Source organism: Nelumbo nucifera, chromosome 1 (assembly GCF_055504915.1).
Source record: "Nelumbo nucifera cultivar China Antique chromosome 1, China Antique-T2T, whole genome shotgun sequence".
NCBI classification, from domain to species: Eukaryota; Viridiplantae; Streptophyta; class Magnoliopsida; order Proteales; family Nelumbonaceae; genus Nelumbo; species Nelumbo nucifera.
This window is the reverse complement of record NC_142649.1, coordinates 215,188,456-215,202,253: the sequence shown is the minus strand read 5'-3', so window position 1 is coordinate 215,202,253 and position 13,798 is coordinate 215,188,456. Positions and strand designations below refer to the sequence as shown.

Sequence of the window (13,798 nt, the reverse complement as noted above, 5' to 3'; positions counted from 1 at the left end):
GATTCAAAATTTCAAGAATCTTTTTTTTATTTTTTTATTTTTTTATTTTTGTTCTTTTTTCCTTTGAATGCATGAAAAGATTCCTTGTCTACCATTGTTTGGGAAAGGAATTGGGTTTGAGTATATCTATAGACTTGCTCTCTCTATGAGTAGGGACTCATAAGAGGAAAACACTATAGATATTCATATGCATGAGAGGGGGTTGGGGATGCTTTTCACACGTGTGCCGAGCTGGGTCGAGACATGGGTGTGAACGTATATGCACATGCTACACCGAATCTTTTTGGCTTTGACCGGTTTGAATAGTTAGACTTTTGAAAACTTAAAGTTTATTTTTTAAACGTTTTCTTCTATATTTCTGTCTATTTGGGTGACTAAGAGCTCTCTATAAAAAGAGTATTGGTTAACTCAAAAAACACACCAGTGCACTCATCACAGTATTTTTCTTTTTTATTAATCGTTCTTCTATGAGCATCATTATTTGTGGTTCACGGAGATCTAATAAGCAAGTGCACGCCTACTAGTGGCTTGTGGGCTATTTTATCTTGGTGACCGATTTGCATTCACCCAGCTATACCGCAAGAGGCAAATACAATTTTAAAGAAAATAACCAAGTGATACGACTCAACCCTCTCTGCAATTTCTCATATTCACAGTTCTATAACACTACAATTCTGCAATTTCTCGGTTTGAAAAGTGATTACCGATAAGTTTCATTCTCCCTTATTATTTTTCCAACAAAAAATAACTACAATGAAATTATGTACAACTGACAATACAAAGATCACTTCAATGATGATATGCCCTGTTCGTTTCTCTTGCTCTAGTGCAGGTGTTAGTAGCTCAACGTTATCAATTAATGTCCCTTCTCCAAAACACCAACTAAGGATTACCCAAATAACAAATTTCTAATAAATGCAATCTTCCAAAAAAAAAAAAAAAGAAGAAAACGCATTAGACGACCTTAACCACCAAAAACACATTTGCAAGCCTAAATTCAAATTCAAGCATCTCATGCCCACGCTTCCCCGCCTCCCCTGCTATTTACAACGCCAAGGCCTCCAGACTTTTTAACTGGCTTACTCAATTGAAACACAGGATGCCTGTAAAGCTTCTTCACTCCCTTTCTCAAATTCAGCTTGTCCAAGAACCGTTCTGCATCCCCACCGTTGCACTGCTTATTGCACTCATTCTCCACAGATCCAGGGTCACATTTAACGGGTGTGCTATTCCCAGAAATTGAATTCCGCTCTTCACCAACCCCACTCTTCTTACGAAAGCTCCAAAAACTCTCTCCAGTGTCGCTTTCAAGAAGTTCGTCCTCAGACGAGATTCTTAGTAGGTTGCCAAAGACAGCACTTCTATCGGAGTCACACACATCGGTTGTTTGGTTACAGGGTCTTGTTTCAGTTTCCTTATTCATCTTTGGTGAAGGGGGTCCACTCTTGTTGCCTGGAGAATCTGAGCACGAAGAAAAATACCTGGCTTCGGCAGCTGATTCTTCTCTGTCTCTAAGGGTTTTTATGATCAGCGTCTTCAGAAGGTTCATAACTTGCACCGCATGGATAAGTGCAGTTAAGGGATCTGCCATCTGCAGAAAGGAAAACAATTAGTTATCATATATTTACAAGGAGCAACATTTATTAAACACTTCCTTTAATTATTGCCCCAAAATTTTCCCATAGATGCAGGGTGTTAAAAATCTACATTCAATAGTACAATCCAGGCATCCCCTGGGTCAAAAGTCGACTACATTTATTTTATTCTCCAGTTATCCAAACAAAAAATCAGATTGCATAGTCAGATGAAAAAGCCATAAAAGCCATCATCCAATTCTGGTCCCAAGTCCTGACAATCCAGGGCATCTGGGAGAGGTGGACTAGATAAGGACTCTCACTCATGAAGCCACATATTCAAGTTTGTCAACCCAAGAACTCACTATTGCACCATGATTGGATAATAAAAATCCATCACATTATATCAACTTCCATATTTCACTGGATAAAAAGTTCAAGACCTGAGGTCAAAGATAAAAAATGTTCTACTACATTTTATTCCAAGATTCAAAATTTGGGGAATCTCTAACCATAACAAGGCGATTTAGCACAGACACCTGCACACGCACACCATACAAAGGTTAAAGATGTTCAATAACCTGAGTCATATTGGGTGCAAAAACCATTGCAATGTTGCGAGCATTCATCTTGTTGTAATGTTCATGCTGTACGACATCTGACATCAGATTGATGGCCCAGTCAAGCAATGCAGCCTCTGTTGGTGGCAGTAATCTTACAAGTTCAGTGCATTCTTCTTCTGTGTTGCAGTGCATCACCTGTTCTGCGGTAAGGGAGTCTAGCACCCCTCTTGGAAGTTCTCTAAACCATGCCTACAGAGCAGCAATTGATCTTAATAATCAAGCTACACATGATTCAAAGTGCAGAATGGAAGCCAAGTAGAACTCATTGGGATCAAGAGGACATATTCTCTGGGAAGAGGAATACACACACACACACACAAGTTATATGGTGTTATCTATCCATTGTGACCGAAGTCTTGTAAATCCAACACGCCTTGAGGGTGTTATGGTCATTTTAGTGATATAATGCAAGTTGGTGATGGGATTTTGGTCTATCTATTGCTTTGGATCATTCTTGCAATTTCTTTTGGTTTGCTTAGTTGCAGTAGCATTAGTAAAGTGTTGTTATTTAGAAGCTAGAGTGTTATTTGAGTGTCAGGTTTGCCTTAGAGTAGTGCAATTTGTTTTGGGTCAGTTTCCTAGTTGAAATTGGAGTCTGTAAGGGAAGATCCCAGCCCTTGTGATTTGTCTATGGATAGAGTCATTGTAATTGAATTTAAAGAGTTGAATTAATGGAAAAAAAAATTCTGAAGTTTCATGTGGGTAAGAGTGCCATCTCCTTCTTTCTCTCCCTTTCTTCTAAAGGTTTGATCTTTCTTCTCTTACTTGTCAAACAAAATTTTTCTTCTCTATTTCAGATCTGAATTTTTTCCTATCATAATTCAGATCTTTATTCAACTTCCTACCACATTCTCCTTTTTGTCCTATGTCATGCCATTTATTTATTTTTTGAAAATAAAAGAAAAAAATTATTAAAAATGAAAAAAGTGATTAAAAGGTGTAACAGCCAGAACACCAAAAAAAGAATATACACTCGTATCAGATGGCCCACAGCCCAATAAGCCCCAGCTGAAATCAAGATACTGCCCAACTAAACCAGAAAACATTAAATCTTTCCCCTGAGAAGATCCACCCAACTCTAAAAAATAGATCTAGAACCGATCCAAAAGACCACCACACTTCACCCCAAGATGGACCAGAACAACCAAAACGCAGACCCCTATGAAGCGGAATTCTTACCTCTTCCAATACCCTGCCCACTCTTTGCTCCTCTAAGACCTGCTTAGACCACCTTGTCCACATAGAGATCCACCAATTTTCTTAACTTCCAAGATGGACCAGAACAACCAAGACATAGGAGGCTGTAGTGAGAATGGGCCTTAGTGTTCTTTATTTCTTTTAAGTAGTGTTTAAAGCTATGTTTGTTAGTTATGGGCCTTCTTTTGTTTTCTTTAATTATTTCTTTAGTGTTGGCCGCCCCATTAAGGGCATCCAATGCTAAGGAATATTTTGATAAGGACCTTACCTCCCATCTTGAGAAGTTTGGGGTTGTTCATCAAAGCTCTTGTGCCCACACTCCACAACAAAATGTAGTGGAGAGGAAAAACAAACACGTTGTGGAAATTGCAAGGAGCATTCTTTTTGCTACCCATGTTCTTGTGAAGTTTTGGGGTGATGCAGTTTTAACAGCTACCTACCTTATTAACCGCATGCCTTCTTGAGTATTGGGGTTAAAATCTCCTTTTGGAGTCCTCTTTCCTGGTGTTGAGATTTTCTCTATTCATTTACAAGTCTTTGGCTGCACTTGTTATGTCTACATTCCCAGTTTCAAAAGACACAAGTTTGACCCCAAGGCTCAGAAGTGTATCTTCCTTGGCTATGCCTCTACACAGAAAGGGTATTGTTGTTTTGATCCCATTAGTGGGATACGGTTTGTTTCCATGGATGTCACCTTTGCAGAGTCGGTTCCTTTTTATAGCCATCCTTCTGAGGGGGAGAGATCTCTCGAGTTGTTTTCTTCATCCCTTCATTTGTCAATTCTAGTTGAGTCTTGTGTCGAGCCCTCCACAGTTACCCCCATTCCCGTGGAGGGATCCTCTCCTTTGAGGTCTTCCACTCCTACTCCTCCCCCTCCTCCTGCTAGTTCTCCAGTTGTTTCCGCTCATCCTATTCTCCAGAGGTGGTACCAATGCCAAAGGCTAAGGCAAACATAGGTTGATCCCACACCTCCGGTTGAGTCTTAGGTCCTTCCAATTACTGAAGAGAGGACATGTCCATCACCTCCTCCACTAGCACCCTCGTTTCCAAAACTTAACCTACCCATTGCTTTGAGAAAAGGTAAGAGGAAATGTACAAATCATTGTATTTCCAAACACCTTTCCTACAACTTGTTTTCCCCATCCTACTATGCCTTTCTAGCCTCTATTTCCTCTCAACCCATCCCAATGTCTGTTTCAGAAGCCTTAGCCACACCAAAATGGAGGGATGCTATGAGTATTGAAATAGAAGCCCTTCATAAAAACAATACCTAAGATATTGTTGACTTGCCAACTGGGAAGGAACCTGTTGGGTGCAAGTGGGTTTTCACTATCAAATATCGTGTAGATGGGTTAATTGAGAGGTATAAGGCTCGTCTTGTTGCTAACGGATATACCCCAGGTATATGGGATAGATTATACTGAGACCTTTTCTCCAGTTGCTAAGATGACTCCATTGAGAGTTCTTTTATCCTTAGCAATGAGCTATAATTGGCCTCTGTATCAGTTTGATGTTAAGAATGCATTCCTAAATGGTAATCTCACTGAAGAGGTATATATGTCCCTTCTTCATGGTATATATGGCAAGGAAATACAAGGTAAGGTGTGTAGATTGAAGAAATCACTTTATGGCCTAAAACAATCTCCACATGCTTGGTTTGACAAGTTTAGGGCTATTCTTGTTCAGTTTGGCTACACTCAGACTCAATCAAATCATACCCTCTTTCTTAAGAGAAAAGGCACTCTAGTGACATTCCTTATTGTTTATGTAGATGATATTGTGGTTATTGGCAGTGATACAAAAGAAGTTAATTCTCTCAAGAAGTTTCTCAGTTCTGAATTTGAAATTAAAGATTTAGGGGAGTTGCGGTATTTTCTTGGCATTGAGGTTGCTAGGTCCAAGGAAGGTATCTTTATTTCTCAGTGGAAGTATGTGCTAAATCTTCTTACTGAGACTGGAAAACTTGGTGCTAAATCTACCTCTACCCTATTGATGTGAATCAGAAACTCTCAGCTAGTGATGGAGAATTTTTAGTTAACAGGGGAGTGTTTTAGAGATTAATGGGGAAACTTCTTTATATGAGTGTCATTAGCCAGTTCATACATGCTCCTAGAGATACACATATGGATGCTGCAGAAAGGGTGTTATGTTATCTTATTAAGGGAACCCCCTGGAAGGGTATATTGTTTGCTAAACATGGACACATGAAGGTAGAGGCATATACAGATGCATATTGGGCAGGAAATGTGGATGACAAGAGACCCACATCAGGATATTATGCTATGATAACCGGAACTATTGTTTCCTGGAGAAGCAAAAAGCAGTAAGTAGTTGCTAGATTTTCAGCTGAGGCAGAGTATAGAGCTATGGCCCATGGGGTTTTTGAGTTGTTATGGCTTAGATCTCTCCTTGATGTGATAGGTGTTTCATGTAACGAGCCACTGATATTGTATTGTGATAACCAAGCTGCTATTAACATTGCTCACAACCCAGTTCAGCATGATAGAACTAAGCACATTGAGGTAGACCGACACTTTATACGGGAGAGAGTGGCTTTAGGAGAGGTGTGCTTGCCTTTCATTGCATTAGAAGAACATCTAGCAGATATTCTAACTAAGGGAGTCCCAAAGGCAAAGCTTTAACATTATGTAAGCAAACTGGGCATGATTGACATCTATGCTCAACTTGAGGGGGAGTGTAGTGAGAATGGGCCGAATGGGCCTTAGTGTTCTTTATTTCTTTTAAGTAGTGTTTAAAGTTATGTTTGTTAGTTATGGGCCTTCTTTTGTTTTCTTTAATTATTTCTTTAGTATTGGCCACCCCATTAAGGGCATCCAAGTAATTGTACTAAACTTCTTTCTTCTTCTTTCTCTTTCTTTCTTCTTTTCTTGCATTATCTGAATTACTGCAGGTGTAATTTTCAACTGAGGCAAAGTTCCTTCTTCTTCCACTACCCTAAACACTCTTTGCTCCTCTAAGACCTGCTTATACCACCTTGTCCACATAGAGATCCACCAATTTTATTAACTTCCAACTTCCTAGAAGCTCACCAAAGTCATAAACATCCACATCAACATCCACCTCATCATCTCTACATCAACTTCCTGGAAGCCTTCCTCTCCATGAGCCTACTGCAACCCTTTCCACGTCCCACTTCCAGACATTCCCTTGAAGATTTAACACAAAAACTACTTCCTTGTTCTACCTTTCATGTGTGAACTTGAAACCACTCCTATTACAGGTAGAAACCAAAGATTTTCTAATCATATATCTTCTTGGGCTCCATGAACTCTTTGATCCTATGTCATATATTCGAGTTTGAGATAGAAACCATAGCTCATTATCTTGGGACCGCTCCATGGGCCCCAGCCCACTCAAGACCGTTAATGGTATAATGTTAAAAGAGGCCTTTAAACTCGCATGGTTATCTAGACTCATCAACAGTTCTAGGCCTAAAACTGGGTTTGAGTGAAGTTGCAACTCCTGACCTATCATCCTTACTCGAAAACCTGCTGACATTTCAAATTTCAAATTTTCTCTAATGCTCTGCAAGGCATTACAAAAATATTGTGTCAGTTCTTCGTTACCAGCACTAGCACAAGGGTATTTGTCCCTTATCTCCTCGGAGATGATGCATCCCCTTGAGTCTCCACCAATACCCTTGTAATCTCTGGCCTGCCATGACCTTCACAAGGAACCCAGCATTGTTTCCTGCGGTGGTTCCACCTCCTTCGCTCCAGTGTTGCCATCTGTCTGTGACCTTGAGCCCTAGAAACCAATACTTACCTATTTATCTTAATGCCATCAATGCCAAGCAGAGGCTGCCTGCTTTGAACCATCACCAAAGGGCACTTCCATCTGAGAATGAGTTTCTCCTTTATGCAGCCTCTGAGCAACCAATCTGATGTTAGAAGAACAAGACCCATCACAAACCTCCTCCTTCCAATCCATTAAACCCTCCACGACAACACAAATTAGAACAATCTTCCCATGCACCTCTAACTCTAAAAATTTAGGGAAATCCTTAAAGGATCCCCAAATCAGTAAACAGAGAGTCCACTGAATGCCAGCTTGCATTTCTCGGATCCACAAAAGCATAGCTGCCAAGACATTGCCCACTTCCTTGAACATGGCCATGCATCAAACGTTTAAGGGAACTCCAAAGAGGCATAGCCACCACATCTTGTAGCCCTCTGAATGTTGCACCTAGCCAGTCATCAGTTCCCACCTCCAATGATTCAAATGTTGGCCATTGAAAGTCCTCCTACCTTATTTGATCACCCCTGCTCCCTAATGCTCTGATCATCAAAGTTTCTACACCACACCAAGCCTACTTCACCCATCTTTGTATCTATGCAAGCCTGATATGCACCCTTCAAATCCTCCAACCAACCATTTCCAGTGTAAGCATTCCTGTTCCACTAATCCCTCCTCTTGCACTACCACTCTAATGTCCCTTATGATCATCATTACACAAGCTCTGAAATTTTTAAGCATTTTAACCTTCATATATTAAGAGGAGATCATTAGATAAAGATCTCTTGGGTTTACTTTTAGAAATTGATTCCAAGATATTGAAAAATGCTTCATTTTTTCTGCCACATGGAAGGAATCCATACACCCATCAGATCCATTGGATTGCCCATGTGTTCAATCTCAAACAAAGTTTTGAAAACCAAACTGACAGCAAGGTTTAACTGTTTGAACTGAGAACAGGAGGCATTTCAGGTTCTCAAACATGAATAACCCAACCTTTGTTTTAATTCATTGGTAAAACTGCCAATTGATTGAACCATTTAAACAATTATAATGACTGCATGGATAGAATTGTATATTTAACCCCAACTTTTATTAAAAAAACAATTGATCATAAATGTGCAGAACCCTAAAAATCTGAGAAACAAAAAAGGGAAAATGAAGGATAGTCCATATTAGAATGACCAAATCTTTTGGTTCTTTCTAATTTGAGCAAAAGATTGAGGGAGCATATCCTCTCCACATGAAGCTTGCTGATTGAAGAAATTAAGATGGTGCAAGTTCTGGTAGTGCAGTGTGTCAATGATTTTCTGAGCAGTAGGTGGAGCTATGGAAACTTGAAGGAGGGGTTGGTTTGGAAGTACAACAATGAGATTGGAGAGGGAGATAGAGGTTCTGGTTTGCTGGTGGTCACTGCTGGTGCCTATATCTTAAATGCATTCTCTTCAATTGCTAGGCCTTGTACCTTATCCATGTTATATAGTGATAACTATACACAATCCAGGAATGGGAGTGGAGGGGAAGCAATGTCCATAACCACTGTTTTTGCAGTTTTTCGTCTTTTTTTTTATCAGAAACAAGAAACAATTTCATTAATATGAACAGAATTATGCAATATTAATACAAGAGTAAGAGCATAGCAATACTATTGCTCCCCACAATGGTGTTTACAAGTTTGGTGTTGTTCATGCAAAATTATAACACTAGCTAAACACCGAGGTATTGAAATTTTCTGACAAATACCTTTATCAAACCTGCCAGACAATGCACATCAACTCCATGTGGTACGACACCCTTGTTTAGTTGGTTGCGGACATATTCCTCCTGGCTATTCTCAGCATTGATTCGGAATATTCCTTCTGCCTTCAAAAACAACATGTATGAGGGAAACACTATAATGTCTGTATAACAGTTTCAGAAGTAACTATTTATCATTTGGAGCCAAAAGACATACTTGAAGGCCTCCTCCCAAATATAGGCGCCTTTGCATCATGAGGAGAATAGTTGGCACACTGTTCCCTCTCTGATCATAGGAGCATTGCATTGACTCAGCTGAAACTCCAAATACACTTGCACTGGTCAGGAGGAAAATAATGATCAGGTCAAGCTCATTGGATATGACCAGAGAAACTAAAACTCACAATAGAAAGATCATTTCCAGAAGGGCAAGTTAAATATGAAATTAATGAGCCTAAACCACAGTACTACTTTGCAAGAATAAGGTTCAAACATTATGGCTTAAGATTACATACATCTGGACTTTTTCCTTTTTAATTGATCCACCAGAACACTTGGAATTTCCACCCCCCACCCAAAAAAAAAAAAAAAGAATACTTGGATTAAGAAACATCCTGCTCTTTTGACCAAGTCAGTTTCCATCTACTTTCAGACACTAAAAGAAGTTAATTTTAGTATTTTCGGTCATTAAGAATGTATGAGAAAAAGAAGAAAGCACACTATTCAATAAGGCTGCAACTCGGGTAGGCTCGGGTTGAGCATTTGCTAAAATTTGAATGGCTCCAGGCCCCAACGCTGTGTGAATTCTTCAAGTCAGGTACCTGAGCACCCCTTCTATTCAAACCTCACTATCATTCAGCATTCCAAAATCTGATGTGCAAAACATGTGTAAGAAGACCAGACATTTTATAATGGATACTTGTATTTACTACTCGAAGTTGTTTCCAACTGGGGCCATTAGTACCTCTCATGATACTTTGATGCAGTTGTGTTAGGGTTAGAATTCTATTAAGGTCCTCAAATGAAGAGAAGTTTCCAGCAACAGGTTGGTGTAAGATAGTCAGATAGAACAGATGACAATACAGGTTGTATATTAGCTTTAGAAAGATTGGAGGTCAAATATCCCCTCATGTGAAGCAGTCCATGTCAATGGCCACCCATTATGTAATTTGATGCTGAACAGAATGGGATTGACCAGAAACATATGGTGCACCATTAGTTATGTACACTTGTTGGTAGAAATTCAATTAATTCTAGTGCATGACGGGCATGCCTTACAAGATCCAGGACTTTGTATATATGTAACAAGATTAGACTGTAAACCACTAAGTACACATATCAAAAAGCAAAATCTCTTTATAGCACACAGAATTTACATAGAACCTTCAGTATCAACATTAGTTGCTGCAAAATACTGTCAGTGTACATCAAATCCAATTTCCACAATGTATTAGAAATAACACAGGTTTGCATCTTCATCCATAAGAAGGCAGGGAAGCATAAATTTCTAGACTTGCTGAATGGAACTAAATTGGTCATCAAACATGGTTGTCAACATCTTGCTAGGCAAAAAGACCTTTTTTTCTTTGAGAACATCCAGTGGCTCACCTTGGCATGTTTTGTGGGGGTTATATCAATTTTAGGTGTAGCATGGATTCACTGTATCATACTGTATAGATAACGGTGAAAGTAAAAACAGTTTCCAATTCAAGGAACCATAAAATGAGTTTAGTGCTATTCATCTTGTTGTGGTTCCTCATCAGGGTGGAACAGTTATTCCCCTTTAAAGCGTTCTGCCATTTTTTTCTCTACACAGATACACACCCCTCAGTATAACTGTTGCATTCAGCATAAAAGAGGCTCAGTCCCGTTATTTGGTGTTTTTCCTTTAATTCTCAGTAATTGTGTTGCATTGACAGAATATCAGGTACACCACCTTTTTTTTTCTGTCCAATAGGCTATGCAATGCTGCTTTCCTTCTACTTTCTTGATATCTGATTGTTTTATGTTAAATCGCTGTTAATGTTTGTTAGTTGCTATTTCAATTAAGAAACAAGCTAAAACATTAAAATTATACAGCGTATTTTTATCAAAATCCAGCGACAAGGTGTTCCCCTGTTGTTCAGCCTTGCCTTAGGCCTTTGATAACTATGGTTTCATAATAAAATCCAGGGACCTGCTAGAAATTGTACCGGAGAAATTATGATTATTAGCCCCCACCAAGCTATGTTAGAGAAACAAAGATCCATCTTTCTCATGAAAAGCAACATTAAATGCAAGAAAAGTTTTAGACAAGAGTCTCAAGCTAGCAACTAAAATAGGGCTGATCTGATGGATAGACATACAGGATATTAGTAGATAGATTTATTTGGCTTCAAGAAAATTGACTCTACCTGGGAGAAAAGAGAAATTACAGAGTTGGGAGATATTTTGGCAAAAACTACTGGAATGTGACGAAACAATAAACCAAAAGCATGGAATGTTTATCACCGCACTTGTAACTTTATAAGATTTTTGTAAAGAGAAGACGCAGAGTTTGAGCATAAGAAGCAAACAAATAGAGGCATAGACAGAGTACGAGAGTTAAACCTGGCACTGGGGACCCTGCAAGGGACATCGGTCTCGAACTCAACAGGCAAACCGAGAAAGCCATTGTAGCGATCGAAGGTAACGTGGGAGACATGCCTAACATTGGTAGGCCAGCTAATATCCATGGCACAAATATCCTCCCTCTCCATGCTACATGTCACCAACGACTTCTTTAACGCCGCTAGCAAAATTTCCAGAATTGGGAAATGATGACGCTCATCTCTGGCACCTCCCTCTCTCCCTGCAGGAATTATCAACGGAGTGGATATTGGATTGGCAAAGTAATAGTCACCGTCATCATCTTCCTCTCCTTCTTCGTCTTCGTTCTCAGTCAGATATAATGACGGAGTCGGAGGGGACAACTCCAACACCGATATCCGTTCAGGTCCACAAGACCTGGATCTGAAGAGCTGAACCATAGAATTACAAAACAAATAGAAAGAGTTTCAAAAGGGAAATTAGGGTCGGTGTTCCGAGCAAACGTTGAATTTAGCGAAGCAATCGAGAAGAAGAAGTAGTAGTAGAAAGCTTGGTCAAGTTGGGACTTTGGGATTGTAAATGATTGATTCGATGCGGGGATGAAGGAAATGATGAGCTTGAGAACCGAGCAAGTGGAATCGTAGGCTTGTGACCCGGTGGAGACAATAGACAACGACGACGACTCAACACAATTATGGGTTATTTTTGGGGTCCCTAGATAAATTAAAGACTTCCACCCTGTACTAGTACTATGGCCCACGGGTAGTGACATAACCCTCCCTCCAAAACTTCCATTTGCGGCACCAATCCCACGCTGTCAACTTTCTTATTCTGGCAATTTATGTTTTTACCCCTTCCGTTAACATCCGTGATTTTGCTTTTGATCGTTTTTAAAACCTTAGATTATCTAAAAATTTATGATATTTGTATTGTGAAGAAAAATACATTTAACAATGGATAAGATGATACGCCACAGCTGACACTCTTGAATTGAGTTGTTAACGTTAGTAGGAAGTACTATCTTATGAAATGCCAACATGACATCTTTGATGTTGTTGGTTGAAAATACAATAATATTAATTGAGAGAGTAAATATAGGATACTACAAAAGTTTTGTCCAATCAACATCAACACCCTTTCATAAATTTTGATAAATGCCACCTAATTAGTATGACACCGTTGATTGCTATAAGTTTTTCCCATGTCACATTGAGAAAATAAAGCAAAAGTAAAAACATTGAAAATTAAAAAAAAAACAAAAATACAGAATACAAAAATATAGAAAAAAAGAAAAAACCATATAATTTCAAATGCAAATTTTTACAATTTTACCTAAAAAGTTAAGGCGGATTTTTATCACAAATGAAAGTTGGGGCTGTGGTGGTAAGTGTCACTACCTCAACTACAGGGTGGAAATATGTAATTTACCATTTTTTTCCTTGTAAAATAGTTTGTTTGGGAAATAGGAGGACAAGATATGTTTGTAGGAGAAGGTGAGGCAGAGAGAGGATGGAAAAAAGGGCCGGAAGTGGCCCCACACCAGGAATTTACGATTTAACCGCTTATGTCGTGATGTGGACCTGGACCAGAAGACGATAGGCCCTGCATCCCTGCCCCGCACGCCAGCTATTGTTGGCCTCTTTGCTTTTGGAAACTGGAATAGAGAGAAGTTAGATTTTATGAGGGTGCCGTAGAGGTGTAAAGTGGGCCGTGGAAAAGTGTTGGCCCGCGGGCCATCACGGGCTGTGTCGTTCTCACCGGTGAAAAATTTGAGGATTGGTTTGGCATAACCCACAGCCCGGGCCCATGTAGGCCTGTGCCATGTCATGGGTCGGGCTGGTCCGTAGACCAAATCTTGGGCTAGATCAGGTCGTGTATCGGGTCAAAGTTATTTATTTAAAAAATGGATAAAAAAACTTAAAATCTTAATTTTATATGAATTTTATATATAAAATTATTTATATATGCAATAATTAAATAAATTAGTATAATAAAATTAAAAAATATATATTTATTTTATTAATATATTATATATTATATATTATTATATGATTATAATATATAATATATATGGGTCGTGTCGGGCCATGCTGGACCATGTCAGTCCATCAGCTATGGGCGGCACTGCCCGCTCGATCGTACTGTACCATGCCGATAAGTGGACTTAAAATCTCAGGCCCAACACAGCCCGCATGATTATGCCGAACCTGACATGGCCGATTTACACCTCTAGGTGCCTGCTTGGGCTGCCCACCCTTATCCACATAATATCACCTTAACACAGAAAATATTTCATCCTCTCCAATGCATGGAGATAGTGTATTGAGGGTACACGTGGATAGA

At 39.3% G+C, this 13,798-nt stretch overlaps 1 protein-coding gene across 2 annotated transcripts; it reads right to left on the bottom strand.

Annotated features, from left to right (window-relative positions):
- Window positions 1-595: 595 nt before the first annotated feature.
- Window positions 596-12,151, bottom strand: LOC104604677 (rho GTPase-activating protein 3). Of its 2 annotated transcripts, XM_010269139.2 has the most exons (5): window positions 11,477-12,119; window positions 9,105-9,225; window positions 8,894-9,013; window positions 2,156-2,386; window positions 596-1,591 (listed from the first exon to the last, which is right to left on the bottom strand). In XM_010269139.2, exons 1-5 carry the CDS (start codon window positions 11,893-11,895, stop codon window positions 1,013-1,015), a joined length of 1,470 nt encoding a protein of 489 aa, XP_010267441.1. In that variant the 5' UTR covers window positions 11,896-12,119; the 3' UTR covers window positions 596-1,012. The 2 variants fall into 2 exon arrangements, with proteins under 2 accessions (XP_010267441.1, XP_010267442.1); XM_010269140.2 differs by lacking the exon at window positions 2,156-2,386 and having other exon boundaries at window positions 11,477-12,151.
- Between the last annotated feature and the right edge of the window lie 1,647 nt (window positions 12,152-13,798).

Bases quoted from the DNA above. Each gene is read 5' to 3' on its own strand.
- LOC104604677 (XM_010269139.2), bottom strand. From the start codon at position 11,895: ATGGTTCAGCTCTTCAGATCCAGGTCTTGTGGACCTGAACGGATATCG. The intron at 2,387-8,893 runs GTATTTGTCAGA...GCTGCTCTGTAG, and splicing joins GTCTGGCAGGTTTGATAAAG to GCATGGTTTAGAGAACTTCC. The intron at 1,592-2,155 runs GTTATTGAACAT...TCCTTTCTGCAG, and splicing joins TTGCACCCAATATGACTCAG to ATGGCAGATCCCTTAACTGC.